This window comes from Aricia agestis, chromosome 3, assembly GCF_905147365.1.
Source record: "Aricia agestis chromosome 3, ilAriAges1.1, whole genome shotgun sequence".
NCBI classification, from domain to species: Eukaryota; Metazoa; Arthropoda; class Insecta; order Lepidoptera; family Lycaenidae; genus Aricia; species Aricia agestis.
The window spans coordinates 15,006,051-15,027,686 of record NC_056408.1 but is presented as its reverse complement, the minus strand read 5'-3'; the positions used below and the strand labels follow the sequence as shown (position 1 = coordinate 15,027,686).

At 35.5% G+C, this 21,636-nt stretch overlaps 1 protein-coding gene across 1 annotated transcript; it reads right to left on the bottom strand.

Moving 5' to 3' along the window:
* Positions 1-1,076: 1,076 nt before the first annotated feature.
* Positions 1,077-21,115, bottom strand: LOC121725395. Its single transcript, XM_042112306.1, has 6 exons — positions 20,986-21,115; positions 11,435-11,662; positions 4,330-4,470; positions 3,559-3,618; positions 2,313-2,774; positions 1,077-1,087 (listed from the first exon to the last, which is right to left on the bottom strand). The coding sequence occupies exons 1-5, from the start codon at positions 21,103-21,105 to the stop codon at positions 2,574-2,576; spliced, it is 750 nt and encodes a 249-aa protein (XP_041968240.1). The 5' UTR covers positions 21,106-21,115; the 3' UTR covers positions 1,077-1,087; positions 2,313-2,573.
* Positions 21,116-21,636: the final 521 nt, after the last annotated feature.

The window sequence follows — 21,636 nt, the reverse complement described above, 5'->3', positions numbered from 1 at the left end:
GTGTGTCCATGGGTAGTTGCTTTCTCTCAGGTGATCCGTTTGCTCGTTTGCCCCCTAATTTTATAAAAATAAATATGTTTGCAACGTATAACTATTCAAGGTCGGCTGCCTTTGTCTGACATGTGATATTTCATTGAGACAGTTAAAGATGAGCCAAGAGCTGCTCATCTTTAATTGATACCATCGAGGAAATTGATTCCTAGACAGTTGACAGAAATGGCAGACCAACGTCATTTGGTCGGATCTTATCAATTTAATGTTATTTGTGATTTGTGGGCTGGGAGTGAGGTAACGCGACCAAACTACGTAGGTCCCCCATCTGCCTAGGAATCACCTTCTCTGATAGTACTATAGTTATTAGTTGATAATGAACAACTATTTTTTTATTCTGTAATACGTTTAGTTATTAGTAAGGAGGCTACTTTTTAGTTTAAAATTTTAAAAGTAGAGAAGTGGAATGAGACTTTTGTCTACACTTTACGTAATAACTGTATAGTGCACTACGAAATCGATTAATAATAATAATATCAATGCTAGAGAAAAAGAAAAAGAAGATAAGAGATACTACGTTACTGTTTCTGCTTCTGACAAAAAAGAGAGTGTATCTTTCCGTGGTAGAGCTATATTTTTATTTACAAAACCAGGCTTTATATATTTATCTTCAAATATAAATTTTGCGTATTTTACATTATTGTACTTATTTGCTGACCGTGTTTGTTGTTAATGATAACCTCATGCTATTCTTGACACTTTACACTAATTATTATATTTATTATTTACAACATGAATGCAATTCATAATAATTATATACGCGTACAATTCACAAGGAGAAATCAATTTAAAGGAGGTGAGAATTGACAGAATAGGTAATATCAGTTGGTCGGTATTAACACCCCTGTGTCAGTATAACAGAGTTGTAACAGAAATATTACTCTGTGTTAGGGTTGTAACTAGGCTTTGGTATTCTTAAAAGTGTTCTACTATACATTTATAAATAAAATACACTTATGTTAGATATTATTTATTACAAAATTAGTTACTATTGTCATATACATAAATTGTACTATTACATCAATCTATTATTATACTTAATAATTTAAAATTAAAACTATCACAGTGGGTCTAAGTACAGTATGTTATATATTAGATCCTATAATATAATTTATAATTTGTAATAGATAGTATGGCAAATATAATAAAAGAGGGCTATAGAACTATTTTTTTTTTGTATTGTAATTTTTAATCAATAACTCCGTCTTATGATATGGGGGCACGGCAATGCCCCAGCCAAGCTTTTTAGCAATTTTTTCTCGAATCATTGTATAAATTGGTGATTTCAGATTTGTAAATCATTGCTTCATTCGTTGTACCTAAAATCACGTTTATATAATGCCGATTTTTTATTCAACTATCATAGTAATATTGTTCCTGAATCTATCGTGTAAGCCCCCTTTCAATTTTTTATTTTATGTTACAAATTATTAACCACATATAAAAACAATTTACTCACTCTTTAAACTCTATATCTCAATCACACATTTTAAAGTATTATACGATTCTGTAGAGTCTATTGCGTTCAGATTAAATTTAATTTATATTGTGTAAACTACGAATAATAAAAAGTAAAAACTAAGGGAAAGTAACTCCGTCAAAAAACATGCTCCAAAATACTTGTCAAAAAAGTGTACCTTAGGTACTCGTACACATATACATTTGCAATATTTAGGTGACGTTGAGCGGTACTAGGCTGACGTTACATGACAGATCAAAAGGAACCAAATTTAAAACGGTAATAGTATGGGAGTTACGATTCCTTAGATTTATTATTCGTAGTATGTAAACCAATAATATTATCAACTCTCTGTCACTTATTATCCGTGCAGTAAGAACCTATTTAATAATTAATGTGCCACATTTATTACGTTCGTTTTTTTAACTTAAATACTTATTTTGTGCTTTACGGAGAAGGCCTACCTTTAGTTTAATTTATGTACAATTTTGAACATTTTTATAAACACACCAACACAACTTTTAACACTTTTAATAATATTATATTCTAATCGTATACAGGCTTAACTCTTAACCAATCAAGATTATAGATAAACATACACACAATATGGTGAATTTCATATTATCTAAAGTCGGATGAATAGTTTAGGAGATCATACATTGATCACGAATCTGTAAAAAATCATGTATTACGTCCTTTTAAGTTACAATATTCAATTACCCTTATCAAAAAAAAAAAATACAAATTCTATAAATTCTTTGAACACATTTAACAAATAAATTAGAAGTTAAAACATTACAACTATGTAGATTACCGACGACTACAACCAGAAACGTTACAAAACATTTTGGTACCTGCCCGGTACCTGCGTTACCACTGTGTTACAGCATTTGGTACCACTACGTTACTGTGTGCGACGCGTGACAAAAGACAAAAATAAAAAAATATAATGAAGCGACAGTATGACTGTTCGCAGTATACGGTAACCTATTTGCTATGTTTTACATTCGAATAGGTAGTGTTAGTAAGTATAATATTAATTTTACTATCAATGTTAATAAAGTTAGCCTCTTCGGGTACATTCTTCTAAGGTGTGGGAGACTAAATTGGCTTTCTCTTTGGCTACTTTATGGAAGTGACGCAGCCTCCTTCTAGAATGCAAAAGAAGATCCTTGTACGATCTTCTAGAGTGAATGATGTCGTCTTTCACTCGATTTAATTCGTTCATAGCACATCGACGCCATCTTATCATTTTTGGCTGCGTCTGAAAATGAAATAAAATTGTCTGTTTAAGATAACTTTTAGATACGAATAAAGCTTAAATTATAACTTATTGTTGTAGGAATAAACAACGGCCAAGTGCGAGTTGGACTCTCCCATGAAGGGTTCTGCAGCAGCAATAAGGTTTATTTTTATGAAATTAAAAGGGTTTTGATTTATTTTTATGTTTCAGTACATTTGATGAAAGTTTATTTAAGGTTTACCATTTATGACGTATAAAAAAAACTACTTGATAGATTTCGTTCAAACCAATTTTCGTTGGTAGTTTTTATAGTAATGTACATCATATATTTTTTTAGACTTACTTTAGAAGTTAGAGGGGGGGGGGACATACATTTTGCCACTTTGGAAGAGTCTCTTTCGCAAACTATTCAAGTTAGAAAAAAATGGTATTAGAAACTTCAATATGATTTTTAAAGACCTATTCATAAATACCCCACACGCATAGGTTTGATGAAATTTTTTTTTTGTTTCAGTTGTACCTATGGGAACCCCTAAAATTTTTAATAATTTTTCCATTTTTGTATCAAAATCTTAATGCGGTTCACAGACTACATCTACTTACTAATTTTCAAAAGTGTAGCTCTTATGGTTTCGGAGAAAAGTGGCTGTGACATACGGACGGACAGACAGACAGACAGACATGACGAATCTATAAGGGTTCCGTTTTTTGCCATTTGGCTACGGAACCCTAAAAATACTGATGTTTAAGTTATTTTATTAGTTTTACTTTAAGATTTTACTACCTATACGGTAAAGTTTCTCACCTCACACGGTATACCACATGTTTTGTAAACTTTTTCGCACTTATTGATGAATTCCTCGCTCTGAAACAATTTTGTTTATTAAACATTAAAAATAAGATAAATTGCTAAAATACTAGATATAAGTACATAGTATTTACTTTAAAATATGTTTATAATAATTTACTATGTTGCGATTCAGAGCTCATACTGTACCGACTACAACTGCGTTACATTCTTTAGACTAGAAATTGTACCGACGGTACATCTGCGTTACATTGCTCACACCGTATATTGCCAACGGTATAAATGCGTTACAGGTCCTCAGACCTAAGAGCCTAATAATAATAATAACTCCCACACCAGTTTCAGTGTCGGTGGCCGGTTTCATTGAAACCAGGCCAGCTACGCAGGAGTAATTTTATAGTGCCCAAGTGTGTGTGCAGTACACAAGAGCACTCTTTATTCCTTTTACTCTCATAACCCAGTGGGACGAAAGACCGACACGACCGGCGAGAGATCAGGCGCAGGACTGACTTTTTACATGCCCATCCGACGCATGGATCATCTTACTTGTCAGACAATCAGGTGATCAGCCTGCATTGTCCTAACAAAACTTGGAAATAACATGTTTCCAACGCGGGAATCGAACCCACAACTTCCGAGTCAAGAGCCGCGCTCTATACCACTTGACCACGGAGGCGTAAGAGCCTAAGTATAGGGCTCAGTATATACATTCGGTACAAGCTATATTTTCTTAACCAGACCAGCATAGACCTTTTCGAAAATAAATACCTTGTTCAGATGTATTCGGAACACCAGCATGTGCGCGAGCAGGAACTTGTGGTGGTTCTCAGCGCTGAAGCTGGCGGCGCGGCGAACGTCATTCTCTATCTTCTTCAATCGCTTGTCGAACTCAGAACGACAGTGCTCGGGCTAAAAATTCGAGTTTTTTTTTTAAATTGTTGAAACAAACATACTTTAATTTATTAATTACCACATTTATCGTATAGGCAATTAATAGAATTTATAAGAAAAAAATTACAGATAGTCTTTCTGATTTTCTCTGTATTGCTTCCACTAGCTTTAGCAGCTAGTGACGTTAAGTCTCAAAACGAATTCTAAATTCGGTTTACAAGCTAATCCGTTTACGTACAACTCGTTAAATAGTGACGCCATGTCCATTCATTTATTTTGAGTCAATGCTTCAGATCGTGAAAGATATTTTCATCGCGGAATTCTCGTGTTTTTTCCGCGACGGTCGCGACTCGTGACGACAGTATCGATCGGAAAACATCAATACGGATGATCTCATGAGGCCACGACAACAGCGGCATTGTTCTTCGCTTTTATTTAAAAACTTGAAAAGTTACGAAGTGGTCAAAACTCAAATCAAATAACTAGATGGATCGAACAACTCCGTCACATCTAAATATTACGCGATGAAATCTAATTTTCATGTTGTTTGCCATCCAAATTCTGTCTAAACCGGTTCAGCGGTTGATAATATTATAAGTTTAAGGATGAATTGAAGTGACAAATACATATTAATAAACATCTTTAAATAAGTCAGTAGAAATTTTTAAACTATGTTTGCTTTCCCGAGGTACACAATATGAACATAAGTCTGATTCACTGAGATAGAAATCAAACATTAATCACTGCTAGATTGATTGCTCTACATAATTAAGAACGTTTATCGTCATTGCTATTATTAGAACATCATTAAAACATATGAGTAATTTTATTGTTATTTCTGTTACTTAATGATGTTGGCTGCCTATGAGCCCGCTTGTGTCATAGCCACACCTATGCATCGTCACTGTCAAGGTCTCGGATTCGCTATGAAATAATACACGATCGACTCGTTAAGGCTTGCATAAACGTTTCGTCTTGCAGTTTCTACGTAGCGTCCGGAAAATTAGTGCACAATTTTTACTGCACCCAGTTTCAATACAAATTCTTGGACAGAGAAAGACGACTTGGATTTACTTACTGAAAATATGATAGACATAAGTCAAAACAACGAGACGGGTCACATAAATTGATTATAAATGTATCTGAATATTGGTATGGAATTGAATGGCTCGTCTCTACGAGATAATCACAGATTAGTAACGTTGGTCTTAAGTTTAGAATATTTTTTGTCAGATTCATTGGACCTAGAAGCACAACTAGTTTTTTAAGCTCGCCTCTCAGCTCTCGACGTACCTATATTCTGCACAAATGCATATTCTATTTATAAATAGGCAAATCGGATCGTGTAGTCTAGCTATTATAATTAGATATTGTGCATTCATCTCACCCTGACCTTCTGGCTAATGGACTGTGCTATATGCTTTGTTCCCGTCTTCGTCTGTTCCGCTCCGAACAGTTTGGCAGACAGCAGTCATTTATTTTTATAGTTAGTTAAATTTACAACTGTAGTTCCGTTCTACGATTTTAGTGGGTATAAAGTTGTCGGTATTAAAATTGTTGTTTGAGGGTTTGTTACAGTTTGTAATCGCTTCACAGTCTATTACTATTACAACATTTATAAAATTTGACTACACTACTTTGACTACAACATATTTTATGTAGTGGAGTAAACCAATAAACAGAAAAAATCCTTAAATCCTGGCCAAATTTTCTCCTTATAGAGCCATGACAGCTAGGGTTTAAAACTAAAAAAAATGTTCTATTTTTAAATTTCCCAACTGGCCTTAAACTGTCAAAGTCATGCGGCGGCGGGAAATGGCGGGAAATGCGCGGATAATTACGTCGCGGGCGCAGTTGTGTCATGTCGGTCAGCGGCATTCTTCGCGTGTGCACCTACCCTCACCCGACCACTGGTTATCTGTAACTTAGCGCAAGGTTATTTTCTGATAACTGATTAAGTCGTAAAGTTTTGGTTGTAAATTGTAATAAACACTGCACTTTTGTGCAATGGCTTGGCGTTAGCGAAATTATGACAGCATCATAGCTCATATTGTGTTTTTTAATGACCGAATGCTACTCACAAACCTAGAGTAGTTACAGGTGTAAATCATCTGATATTATATTAGTCTATGGACGGTGGCTACCGCTTATCATAAGGCGATTCGTCTGGACTCCTGGATAATAATTTTCGTAAAGAAATATGAATCCTACATTGTTAGTGTAACTTGGTACTACTAATATACATAATATATTCTGTGGTGTAACTTGATTGACGTTCATAGCTTTTCAATACTAGAATAGTAGATTACATAAGTGCATTTATTTAGTCATCGTGTTACTCACGTAAAGTTTACAGGAGGAGCCAACCTTCATACACAATACATAATTTGCAAGACCTTAGTGCGAATCATTAGAGACAATAATCAATACGCTGTCATAGTCATCAAACATTTACGACATGTTCAGGTGTTAGAGCGGAGCAAATGGACAAACAATGACATGTTTCTTCTGAATATATAGAGAAGAAAATCCAAAGATGAATATACACAATGTAGAGATTTGATAGTAAAATAATCCAATAACTGCAATTTATAGCGTAACGGAGTTGTTCGCTCCCTGTGGCAAACCTGCGTTACGCCACAGCTGTTCAAGAGTTATAGTTTTTAATTTAAAAAAAAACGTCGTAAAACGAATATATAACTTCTTTTTTGGAGGTCGGTTATAATTATCTTTAAGATTCTCGTGGATAAGAGAAACTAGCGAAAATATAATGCCATCTACATTTTTGCAATACATTTTCAGAGGGTCATTTTCACGTTTTGCCATTTGCATCGGAAAAATATGTTTTTAGACATATCCTAGCTGATAGTACCCAAAGGGTAAAAACGAGACCCTATTACTGAAACTTCGATGTCTGTCCGTCTGTCTGTCTGTCTGTGTGTCGCCAGACTGTAACTCAAGAACCGCTATAGCTAGACTTCTGAAATTTTCACAGATTGTGTATATCTCTGTTGCCGCTATTATAAATATATAAAATACTAGAAACCAAAATAAATTAAATATTTAAGGGTAAAACATACGGCGTAAGACATACAACAACAACAAACGTGATTTTTTTGCTCGATATCAATAACGGCAATACCTATGTATGTACGCACTTGAAATTTTCACACAAGAGCTTCAAAATTATCGGATATTTCCCGATAGGTTCGTTGCAAACAAATGAAGGATTCAAGTTTTTCAGGTTAAAAAATCACGAGCGCGAAGCGCGAGTGATTTTTTCTGAAAAACTTGACGACTTTATTTGTTTGCAGGGAACCTTGAGGGAAATGCCAGATAATTTTGAAGCTCGTGTGGTATTCGGGGGATTATTTTTCCGTCCCAAATGTCGGCCAATATAATTGCACCATGAGACACAATTGAATTCAACCTGTCAGTTTGACGTGTTTGTCTTTTATATATAGCAACTACCAGAGAAAATTTTCAAAAAATTATCAGTATAATACCATGTAGGTTGTACCACGTGACGTCGAATGGTGCAATTCTATTGGTCGATATTTGGGTCGGAAAAATAATCAGTTTTATTTGTAATAAAATAATTTATAATAAAATTTAAATAAATTACAAATCCCATACAAAAAAACACAGTTTTCAGCCTGTTTTTGCTTTATTATGGTATGGAATCCTTCGTGCGCGAGTCCAACTCACACTTGGCCGATTTTTTTTCTTCAGCAAAATAGCAAAATAATAATGCATTTTTTTCCAACGAAAATTTTAAACGGATTGCTCTCATAACCGAATTGGCAATGTACTGAGCAATCTCTTGACCATCATGAGTAATAGCTAAGAAACGTCCAAATTCGCTTATATAATGTGCTATTTCGGGAGCATTCATGTGAGTGCATGTTTGTTTAATTCAGCCACGAAACACCAATCTAACTTTATGCCAATTCATTTTCGATAGCTTGGCAGTTAAACGAAAAACTTTCAATTTTATATTTTTAAAGTATTGTCATAGGATATTTTTTTATTACACAATTTCGGCCATATGGCCGAAATTAACGGATCATTAAAATCGTAGCGTAAGTGGTCATTTTTACACGGACTATTTTGTTTTAGACTAGTTTATTGAAGGAAAAATTAATTGTACAAAACGTACGGGTAGTGTGTGGACATCTGTGATAACGTGTGTTTGTTGTTGTTTTTATTTCACGTATAACGTTTCGCTTTTTCTTGGCGTAACGTCTTTTAATAATAAAAATATCTACACACAGCATACGAACATTTTTGATACAGAATCTTAGGCCCTAGTCTGTCAAGCCACTTTTCTATAACGGATTTGTGGAAACAACACTATCCATAAAATTTGATATAGGCCTACAGGGATATTTTGAGTTCCGGGAAAGGACATAGTAATTATTTCCCGCTATATATACAATTAATGTCCCGCTCGATAAGCGATTGGTGCAACGGAGTCGCGGGCGTCATCTAGTAACAACGTCTTTTTATGCAGTGTTGATCATTTTATTAGGAGTCTAATGTATAGTATAGTGATTACTGACTACTAACAACAATCTGATCCCTCGTAACTGGAGCTTACTTAGCAAGTACAATTAGTACCTTTAGTGTTAGCCGCATTCTAGCGCGGCAGATGTTCTGAGCATTATATGCGTGCCTGCGCGCAACCCACTTTGCATCTAGTGTTTTGCTTCGATTAGCCTATCTATATTCCGAAAAGCTTTCATATCACTTGCGAGAATTACTGCTTTATTTCCCAACAATTTGATGTTCTGTAATCTATTGTGAGGAAGATAGAATCGAATGCATTAGTGAATTCTAATGGACATGGATGATGGCACATCGAATAGCCTTGTCACGATATTCGGTGTCGGATGACGGAAGTTAATGTGTGAGCCCAATAATATCTAATGTATTTTAAACAAATATAAATAGAACATTTTGTACGCGCTTATGGTGGTATTGCAAGTAACGTTGGTGTCAGTTTTAGGGTCTTTGCTTTTTTTAATTATATGCGTTACCTTTTCACGCCCCAACCGCTGTCCAGTTTTGCTGAAATTTAATAATATGATACTTTTAGTGCCGGGAAAGGACATATAATACTTTTATCCCGGAAAAATGAACGGCTCTCTCGCGATAAACTAATTTTGGCGCAACTGAGTTGTGGGTGTCATCTGGTATATATAATAATAATAAGTATAATAATCAGCTGATGCATAGTATTATAACGTGGCGAATAGGAAATAAACTCTTGACAAATATTACAAACCACACAATTCGAACATGATTTCATGTTTCCAACAATGTAGACGAGTGGAATGTTTCAGATATTATATTGAAATGTGTGGTGTTTAATCTCTCTAGTGACGTCATCAGTTCAAGTGTAGGAAAAAGGTATTTCAGATTCTTATACAGTATTATTGATGTCTATTTAAGTATTATTATCGTTATCATATTTTATGTCACTTAAGTATTGTTAAAGTCCGGAGCTTTTTTGGGATGCATAATTGGGTACATTACATTGTTATCTGGAATTACAAGCAGCTTTGGATTTTGATCTGCTTTGTGTTTGTCATACAAAATGTATGCGCTGAGTGTTTACGGTGGTTACTGGTTAGTATTACATAGTACTTTTTTACTCATTAGTACAACTCAGTGTTACTATTTATGTGACAATAATCATCATCTTTTGAAATTCGCCATTTTTTCTTCTACTTTTTTTAATTGTTAATCAATATTTTATTTACATCGGATAATCCACATTACGTATAAGGGTCACCTAGCGTAACACTTGGCTTGTTTTCATCCGAAATCATAACACAATATAATGTGCATCTGGTTATAATTTTAACTAAAATAACATCTTACTACTCTCATAAATACACTAAAATATAAATAAGGTGCATTCGTCAAATATCGCCTTGGCTTACTTGGAATCCCGTTCTATGGAATTGTCAGCATTTGGCATCTTTGACTTTCTGTCTGCGTCTGGATTGATGTTATGTAAATATTTACATAAATTAATTCTAGGAGCGTAGCCAACAGATTCTTAATAAAATAAGAGCACATAACTGGTGCTAGACATTCTGCGTGTTCCTGCAACCTGTAGCCTTGGCACGGCCACCAGTAGAAATGCGAAAGTATGGACAAACTGTGAAGATAAACTTAATGTGGCGTTCCGACCGTTTTTCGTTCCCAAAAAATCAATTAAAATGCCACTGACAGACTATAGTCCTAAAAATTCAAATAATATCCTACTCTATGACATATACTATAGTCTGTTATAAAGTGGCATTTTAATTGAATTTTTGTCGATCGCGATTTGCCGCGGTAAAGATCCGAACGGCACCTTTAGTTTATGTCCACAGTTTGTCCATTCTTTCGCATTTCTACTGGTGCCCGTGCTAAGGCTACAGATGGTGACTTTCCAATCTTCGCGGAAAAAGACCGCGCGACCGACAAAGATTCAAATATAAAATGCCACTGTGTGACCCAGGCAGCGGTTGCTAGACCAATGTCGGTAGAAAATGGAACCTATATTATTCATAAAGTGGCATTTTATTTGAAGTTTTGTCGGTCGCGGTGGCTTGCTGCGTTGATCGGAAAGCAACCTCTAGGCTTTACTATTAAGTATTAGATATTTTAAATTGTGTGTAACTAAAGTTTGAAGTTGCGCGGACACACGCTATCAGTGATGATTAATTTTTGAAATAGCAATGCATTATGTACGTTGTGCCATACAAAACAATGAATTAGTTACTATTTACTTACACTCCGTACGGCCCGATTACGATGTGGACAGAGCCCCGTAAGATTTTGCCTTCTGCTAGGAAATATTTTCAAAGTTTTAAGAAATTATAATATTCTGTTACAACGGAACCACACGGTTCTGTTACTTATTTTTAACTAAATATACTTAAAAATAAAGTTTTTTTTGCATTATTTGATTGTATTAAAAACTTACCGCACTATCGTAGAGTCGCCTATCCAAAATCTTCTTAGTATCATTGGCGAAACTCGAGATATTTCTCAAGAAATATTTCAGTTCAGTCCCTGCCTGGCCGGTGTACTCCGTGTACAGGAGGAGGGCATCCGCCTTGGTTGCTCTGAAGTCTTCTATCAGCTCCGGGGTGTATCTCTTCTCTACGTCATCTGGTACTCCTGATACATCCACGTAGATCTGGGCTTGCGGCTGTGGAATTGATTGAAATTATTTTTTCTTAGGTCTTAATTTAGAAATAGTACCTCGGGTCAATTCAATTCAACGTCTCACACTCACGAAATCTGTCAATTCAGTACAAATTGAATCACATGGGCGTAGCCACACTGGGGCAAGCTGGGGCGCTTGCCCCACCCTGGCTCTGACCTATAAGGTGCCTAACTAAATAAATTACCTTTAAATAGTCAAAATCCTACCAATTTAATAGTTTCAAATATAGTAAGTGAAAATAATTGTAATTTAATTAATCTGGTGCATCAGAATTTACAAGGTATGGTAGGTAAAGAACTTGAAATTGAGTTATTTTTGAAGGAATTTAACATTGATGTTATGTGTATATCTGAACATTGGTTTAGATCACATGAACTCATTTTCAATTTCAATGATCACCAGATAGCAAGTTCGTTCAGTAGAGAAAATGCCATTAGAGGCGGCTCTTTAATTTTAATCAGAAACAATTTTAAATTTAAGGTACGTAAGGATATTGTGAGTCTCTCTACTAAAGGAATAATAGAAGTGGCCTGCATAGAGCTGAGCCATCTAATAATTGTAGGCGTATACAGGCCTCCATCAGGGTTATACGAATCTTTTGAAGTAATTACTATGGAACAAATTTTGTCAAAAATATGTGCATCTAACCAAAAGGTAAGGTATTATATGTGGCGATTTTAACATTAATTTATTATATTTAACCTCAACTACTGTTAGATTCACATCTTTATTTCAATCGTATAACCTTTACAGTTTGTTTTAGGAACCTATAAGAGTCTGTGAGACTACAGCCACTTGTATTGACAATATATTTACTAATTTTCATTTTCCAGACAAAAAAGAAATAATTAATAAGCTAAGTTCTGATCACTGTGGACAAATAGCCTCTTTTAATATCAAATGTGACAGTGATGCGAAGAAAAATCTTGTGTTTATTCCTGTGACCACAAAACGTATTGAGCAATTTAGAAGTAAATTAAATTCAAATATCCATTTATTGGACAGCTCACATAGCTCTGATGAAGCTTTTAATAAATTATTTAAGGTGATAAGAACTCAATTTAATTCAATATTTACTTCTAAAACAGTTAGAAACAGTAATAAAAAAACTAAATTTATTAATTGGGCAACAAAAGGAATAAAAATAAGTAGGAAAAGATTTAAATATGACTTACATGATGAAAGGTGTGTTAACAATAGTGAAGTATTTAAAGCATATGTTAAAAACTACCTTCAGAAAACCTTCAGAAAAGTTTGTAAAGCTGCTAAAGCTCTATATATAAAAAATAAAATTAAAAACTCTAAAAATGAAATCAAAACAACATGGCAGGTAATAGCGGGTGAGACTGGAAATGTCGTAGCTCTGATTTTGAACTATACTTTGAAAATAAAAAGATTACTAATGATCAAGAAATTGCGACGGTCTTTGAAAAGGTTTTTTGGTGAAATTCTGGTCTCAACGACTAAAAATTTAAATTCTTCGTCTGAAGCTGCCGAAAAGCTACTCGGAGACAATGTAAAGGAATGTGATGTCAATTTTAAGTTTAGAGAAATTAGCCCCAGAGATATTATTGATACCTTTAAATTGTTGAGTATTAAAAATACTGCTGATCTCTGGGGTATGTCCACAAAAATCAATAAATCAATAATTGACATCGTAGCTCCTCATTTAGCAATGATTTTTAATGACTGTATAAAAAATGGTGTTTTTCCTGACTTAATGAAGCATAGCAAGATTGTTCCTTTATTCAAAGCCGGAACTAAATCGGATCCCACGAATTTCAGGCCTATATCAATTCTACCGACCTTTAGTAAAATATTTGAAAAAAATATTTTAAAACAATTACTAGTACATTTTAATTCTAATAATTTACTACATGGTAATCAATACGGATTGTCGATCCACAACGGATGCTGGTATAGGACTTCTTTACAGTATTTTTGAGGCTTGGGAGGAGTCGCAGGATGCCTTAGGTGTGTTTTGCGATCTCTCCAAAGCCTTCAATTGTGTTGAGCATGCTACATTGATCAGGAAATTACCCCACTACGGAATTAAAGACTCTGCTCTCAGCCTTTTGACTTCTTACCTTAAAAATAGGACTCAAAGGGTTGAGGTAAATAGTAAAAGGTCCAAAGGAACCAAAATAGAATTAGGTGTCCCACAGGGATCTATATTAGGCCCATTTCTTTTTCTCATCTATATAAATGACTTACCTTATCTAGTTAAGGATAATAATAATGAGATAGTGCTTTTTGCTGATGGCACTTCACTTATTTTTAAAGTGAAGCGACAACAGTCGAACTAAAGTCGAGGTAAATAGTGCTCTCTCAAAAATAGTACATTGGTTTAATGTTAATAACTTACTTTTAAATTCTAGTAAAACAAAATTATAAAGTTTACTTTGCCCAATGTTAGGCAAGTCCAAACCAATGTAGTATTAAATGATGAGAAGATGAATTTGGTAGACAACACTGTATTCTTAGGAATTACACTTGATAGTAAATTACAGTGGGGTCCTCACATTGTTAATCTTGCAGGTAGTCTCAGTTCTGCAACATATGCTGTCAGAAAAATTAGGGAAATTTCTGACGAAGGCACGGCACGATTAGTATATTTTAGTTATTTTCATAGTAGGACGTCATATGGAATCCTTTTATGGGGAAACGCTGCCGACATTAATACATATTTGTGCTGCAGAAGCGAGCCATACGTTCTATTTATAAAATATCTGCTTTAGAATCTCTGAGAGATTAAATAGAAATTGGTATTCTAACTGTTGCTTCTCAATATATTTTGGATAATGTAATATATGTTAGAAAAAATATAAGTAAATTTAAAGTTAAAAGTGACATTCACTCTAGGAATACTAGAAATAAGCACAAGCTAGATATGCCGGTGATCAGACTTAGTAAAGTCAGTAAATCTTTTAAAGGTCAATGTATACGCCTTTACAACAAAATCCCAGAAAACGTTCAAAATCTTTCCATTAATAAATTTAAAAAAGTCGTTTAAGAACGTTCGTGTGCCAAAGCCTATTATAAGGTCAAAGATTTCATAAACGATGGCACACCTTGGGAGTAGGATGGCTTCTTGCAAGGCTACTTCTTCATTATTATAGGACTTACAATTATGTATGTGGATATTGTATATAATGTTTAGTTACAAAATTGTAAACTTTATTTTAAAAGATTAATTTTTTTCTCACTTTTTTTGGTAAAAAAGTGGGCCCCGTGCGAGTTTCTTACGCCGGTTCTTCTCGCCGGGTTAGTTCCCGAACCGGTGGTAGGCATCATGAAAACATTTATTTTAAATTTATTTAGAAATAAAACAATTTTGATTTTGATTTTTGATTTTGGATTCGAACCCTGGATCTAAACGGCCGCGCTATAATTACTGAAATGCAAAAAACTTTGGCAAAGTTGTGTACAGCCGCTACGTATATGAAAAAATTATAAGATCTAATCGAAAATTTGTAAGACGGGTAAAGACTAAAGAGTGGACCGAAGAAAATAATATATCCCCCTATCTTTCTATACAGTGTGCCAAAAATGTGTGCCTACGCCTGCTGTTTCGTTTTCACTTCTCCTGGCACTCATGGAGTGCAACCCGTTGTTTTTATTGTTGAACAACACTTTTGTATGATAAACGTTTATAAACTATAATTTAAAAAGGTACTGTCCGAGAAGTTGATTCCTAGACAGATGGGGACCTACGTAGTTTGGTCGTGTTACGTCAAACCCAGCCGACAGATCACCTCGAGTTGACATTATCCGACCAAACTACTCAGGTCCGCTAACTGCCTAGGAATCAATTTCCTCGATAGTACAAGAAAGTGGTAGGTACTTCAGCTTATCTCTAAATTGAATTAGATTCTGAGAAGTATCCAGTTATCTAGAAAAGCTATTTAAGTATGGCTACTGATAAGTCTGTCTCTCGGCAAAAATTGTGCATAATATTGTTTGCAACCGCTTATATTTTAAATATAGAGTTTTTTCTTCAAATGGTGAACTTCCAGAGTTCCCTTAGACATTAATTTTCAAATATTATGTATGTGGGTGCCGCATTATATTTTTTATATTTGATATTCGGAAAAGGTACGATTGTGCGACTGATCTTAGTTGTGTAGCTTACCCCTCTGTTACTACGGACACATTATGTCTATTCATGATTAAAAATAAAGCCGTAGCTAATAGTAAACTCAGATTCTCTTAGGTAAGTATGTAAAAGTTAAAGTTTTGGGTTTTTAGTTTGTGAGTTCATATTGGTTTAATTAGGGCATGCGTAAAACTAAGATTCGAATATGAAAACGAATTGCTACCCAATATTATGTTACCAGGTATTAACTTAATGTTAATTTGAATGCTAGTACTAACTACATGCACCTCTCATAAAAATCTCTACAATATTACTGGGTCATATAATGCGCCGAAAGGTTTAGTGTAAACCATTCTTCGGTCTATTTCTAGAAGTGTATGTCAAGTTTATGTGCTAGATCGGGCCAAGGCTTCTGATGTCACAGAGGAAACATAAAATTCGCACAAAATTTCGGTGTGTGAAATTTGAAGGACTCCTTCTCGGCTGTTTTAGAATTTTACTATCTGCAAGATGAGCTGAAACTTATTGGGTTTTCGTGAGGTGATTTAATTTGACGTCAATTATATTAGGTACAAATGTAAAAGTTTGTCTGTCTCTTCCCTCATCGTTCTTCTGAAGCGATTTAAATTAATAAATTAGAGAAGATACTTTGAGAGACAGGATAGGACTAGGGAATGCAATCCCGCAAGATAATTTCAATCCCGGTATTTGCGGGATTGAACCATCACAATCCCGCTGGATCCCAGTATTTGCGGGATCCCGCAGGTTGATTTTAAACTTTTAAAATAAATCGTTATAATGATACTTGATATACCCCGTTTTATCCTCAGAAAGTCAAAGAAAACAAACTTTGTGGAACACTAAATTTTTTTACAGGGGTTTTTAATGAAAATAAAAGAAAACTATCTTTTAAATAATAGTTAAAAAAACTCACTTATTTATTTTCATCTTATAATTAGGTATTTTTTTCGAAATATAGGTATAAAATTGAACTCAAAGAGTCCGCTACATACATACAGCCCAACCTTATAAAAGTACATATTATGTTAAAAAAGTTAAGGTATTAATTTTGTGTCGTCTGCCAAACGGCTCCTGATATTCCACACTAGGTAGCCAGCAGCTGAAAAAGTTAGCTCAGCTTCCACGCTGGTTGGTACAATTGTCATTAAAAGTGAATTGAAGGTAAATAATTCTTTAGTGGGCTGCTAGTAGCCAGTTCACGCACCTCCGCCTGCAGAGTTACACGTATGAATCACGCTTCTTTGTAATCCCGCCAGTCCCGTGGGATCCCGCTAAATTTTCGACCGGGATTAGTACCGCAAAATGCATGCGGTATTGCATTCCCTAGATAGGACATAGGATTGGTTGTTGCGAATACATATACGGTCATCAAGTATAAAATATAATTTTACTATTGCTAGACGTCCCACGATATCTTATGATTTCAATGGCACAACATTTTTTCTATTATCTGCTTCATTGCTTATTATTTTGTATGTTGCCTACTGATCTCAGGAAACCATACATTTTGCCCATTAAGTTGGGCTATCCTGATCTAGTAGCTCCTTAGCTTATTAATTAATTATTTAAGGCAAACAAACGGATCTTTACTTATATTATTATTATAGTACCTGGATGACCGAGCTTTGCTCGGTATAGCAAACCCTCATTGACTTCGTGTTACTTAATAACGCCATCTGTTGGTCGTTAAAACAATTAGTTGCTAACAAAATAGTATTATTATAGATGTCAGGAAGAGTCATCAGTTTATCGATTATCGATAAAACACGAATAAAAAGACATTTTCTGAAAATGATTCATAGCTAGATCGATTTATCGCCCCCGAAACCCCCTATATACTAAATTTCATGAAAATCGTTTGAGCCGATTCCGAGATTCCAATTATATAAATATATACAAGAATTGCTCGTTTAAAAATATAAGATAAAGACTAGACAACGCACATAACGCCGTTGCGCCAAAATTAGTTTACCGCGTAAACTTGGGAACCGTACATTTTTCCGGATAAAAAGTAGGTATCCTATGTCCTTTCCCGGGACTCCAAATATATCCATGTAGCAAAATCTTTCAGCGGTTTGGGCGTGAAGAGGTAACAGACAGACATGCATACTTTCGAATTTATAATATTAGTAGATAATATGGAATATGGATATTGTTGACTAGATGTACTGTGTACACTATGTTGGTGGCATCGGTAAAACAATACACATGCGGAATGTCCTTATCAGTGCACGCGACCTTAGTCCTTTATGCACGGTGACAACGGCTAGAATGGCGTGCCACGTGAGGCGAGACTAATCAAGAACAAACAAACACAGCACACATGATCTTGATCTACATTTGATAACTCCCTTTTGGGCTCACACTTTTCAAGGGCTCGGTCCTTTTCATCGGCCTATCCATCGGAACCCGAGTCCCGAGAACGGCTTATTTGCCTATGATTGCTCATTGTCGATGTCGATTGTGCATCCTATGGATAGCCTCAAAATCATGATGGTAATCAACTAAACATAAATCTATGATGGCCTAACATAAATACATATTTGAGAGTTGTGACACCATATTTGACGGTGGCACTTCTTATTTGTTGAAAGAGCAGCAGCCACCAGCCGGGCTAGCACGGCCACCAGTAGAAATGCGAAAGTATGGACAAACTGTGGACATAAACTTAAGGTCCGTTCTGAATTCCGATCTTTACCGCGGCTAATCGCGACCGACAAAAATTCAATTTAAAATGCCACTTTATGACAGACTATAATATTTGTCATAAAGTAGGATATATCATTTGAATTTTTAGGACTATACTCTGTCATAAAGTGATTTTAATTGAATTTTTCGGAACGAAAAAAGATCGGAACTTCACCTTAAGTTTATCTCCACAGTTTGTCTATACTTTCGCATTTCTACTGGTGGCCGTGCTAGCCCGGCTGTTGTGGATCCATTACAAAACCGTAAAAAAAGTGCCAGATTCGTGTCTCCTAGCTCCTCATACTCAACCTCCAACTGGCCCTTCGGTAAGCTGACTCAAAGTTCAACATGCTTTTCTTCCTTATCGAGCGAATTTTTTTGCGACGTCGAGAAATTTGCTATTTAATGTTCAGCATAATAAATAGAGTCATGTCATCGCTATGTTTATTTACCTAGCTGCCTTCTAAAAATAATTATCAATAAACAATAAGCTAGATATCCGGTATGAAACATAGATCAAAGAAATGCTAGATGTGCCTAATGCGTCTATTACAAAAATTGATTCATAGGCAGAGGGCGGACTCCAACGGCTCTCAACTGACGGCTCCACAGTGAAGCTATGTCAAATGTACTATGTTAGCAGTGAATCCTCACATTTTGTCAGCTGGCTGGCCATATTACAATAATAATTATGTGGAGCCCCACATAACAACGTCGTGGTTCTATTTAGTTCTATTAAAATTTATGATGCAAAATATTAATTTTGTTTATTTTTTATTTTGATAATATTATTGCAGCTTGTAAAGAATAAAAAAAACAATATATTATGTTGCTTTTAACTCCACACACTTTCAAATCCTATATCTTAATCTTCATGAATATTGTGCGCGCGACTTTGAATGTTTAATGCTGCAAGACAATTCCGGAGATTTGCAGTGTCCTCTCTGTAGAGTTTTGTTATTTTTTCCCAGGCCAAGATAAGAAAAAGGTTTAGCTTTCTTTGATAGCAGCAATTGGTTTTGTATTTTTTACATTCTTTCTGGCATATACTCAGAAGTTTAATTTCCGCGCGCCACTTCTACACCTCCGCAGTCTCTGGACAGCAAGTCCCACGACTCTCACGGTGTAACCCGAAGCCGGTTATCAGCGGGTCGCGATCGTGTGTCGGACCCGAACCCCGGACTCCGACGTTACTTCATAACTTATATCCCTACAAGTGTACATTTGCATTTATAGAGGAGAAAATGTACGGTTAGATGACAAGCTCATAATGCACTCGGGAAAATTGTTGACAAGGTTAAAATATTATTTCAAGCATGTCATGTCTATTTTCTTTTATTTCTATAATTTTTTTAACATTTCGTCACGTGTTTTTTTTTCTGGAAATTATAATCATTTTAATTTTTATGCTTAGCAAGTAGATTGTAATAATAATAAATTACATGTATGACGCTCGCTATTTATGTCGCAGAGTAGTAACTTAGGCATGGAAGAGTCATGCTTCGGCACGAATGAGCCGGCTTGACCGTAGAAATACCACGGGCTCACAGAAAACCGGCGTGAAACAGCGCTTGCGCTGTGTTTCACCGAGTGAGTGAGTTTACCGGAGGCCCAATTTCCTTCCCTACCCTCGCCTATTCCCTTCCCTACCCTCCCCTATTACTCTATTCCCTCTTAAAAGGCCGGCAGCGCACCTGCAGCTCTTCTGGTACTGAGGGTGTCCATGGGCGACGGAGGTTGCTTTCCATCAAGTGACCCGTTTGCTATCTAACACTGAAAGGATTTTTCAAATCGGACCAGTAACTCCTGAGATTAGCGCGTTTAAACAAACAAACTCTTCAGCTTTATAATAATATATGAGTAATAAGTATAGATAAAATGTTTGTGCACGTATTCTGAAATAAGATAAATCTTTATAAGTATTACGGTAGGTACTAATTTTTCACATTTTGATAATTTATCTACGTAATATTATAATCGATAGCTATGGAGGAAAATCTTCATAAAGATACAATAGGAAATATATTCTTACAATGTTATTGTTTACATGTATGCACTTTGTAGAAACGTTATACTTGGTAATATCTATATCATTTTTAAATATCAAAGTTGACTGACCTATCTAATTACTTATTAGCTAATTCTCACCATCACCACTTAAGCTCACGATCTTTCAAAGCTTACAGATTGTAAGCTCTGAAAAATAGGTATTTCCACATTTAAAGTCTACGATACCCATATAAAATTTTCTTCTTGATATTTTTCGGTAAAAACTTCCTACATTTTCCGGAAAACTCAAGCTTTTATTGTGTAGGTACTTCATAATAAGTATATTTAACATGCGAAAAAGTTTTCATGAAATTAACTGTAACTTTTCACAATTTTCCGGAAAATCACCTACAACTAGTATTCACAATGAACCACAAATTTTTAACCTTTAATCTGGGTTAGTAAATTATTTTTTTAATTCAAACTTTCGTAGCATATCCACAGAACTAACCTGCACCCGCGCGTACGCGCACGCGCACAGAGCGAGGCACGCAAATCGCGCGATCATGGTGCGCGCGTCGACCACACTGCAACTGCACGCTGCACGGACTAGGAGCGCATGTTCTAACATCTATGTACTAGGTGCGTATAGGCCGGCCGTACGAGAAGTGCATGATCTATGCATACTAGGAGCGCATAGGAGTTAGGACGGCTGTACTACAAGCGCATAACGGCCTTGCGCCGGTCAAGGCTGGTGCGCAGGTTCGACGTCGGTTTCAGTGTGGTGACCAGTGCCGGATTTATATATTTTTTGAGTGTAGGCCACTTATTTTCCGCCGCGCCGCCCCATGTATGAAATCTTCTGCCCCTTAGGACGATGTGCCTCTAGGCCGCGGCTCGCGGCCTATACTAGGCCTATTTATAAATCCAGGGTGACTGGTGGTATTGATATAAGTAGCAGGAATTTGCAGTGTCCACGTGGGTGGGGAATCTCCTATGCCCCCATGCATATCTGCGATATTATCTGAAGCAAAGAATCAGATGATGACATGATATTCCACTTTTCATGAACACGGACCATGCATTGCCTAGGCGGTAGGCCTAAGGGCAAAACGGAACTCTGAAGATGTCATGAGTTAATAACTTGAAGATATTTTCATTC

Bases quoted from the DNA above. Each gene is read 5' to 3' on its own strand.
- LOC121725395 (XM_042112306.1), bottom strand. From the start codon at position 21,105: ATGTTAGAACATGCGCTCCTAGTCCGTGCAGCGTGCAGTTGCAGTGTG. The intron at 4,471-11,434 runs GTAAGTTTTTAA...TCGAATTTTTAG, and splicing joins GGCGACTCTACGATAGTGCG to CCCGAGCACTGTCGTTCTGA. The intron at 3,619-4,329 runs GTATTTATTTTC...AAATTGTTTCAG, and splicing joins TCCGAATACATCTGAACAAG to AGCGAGGAATTCATCAATAA.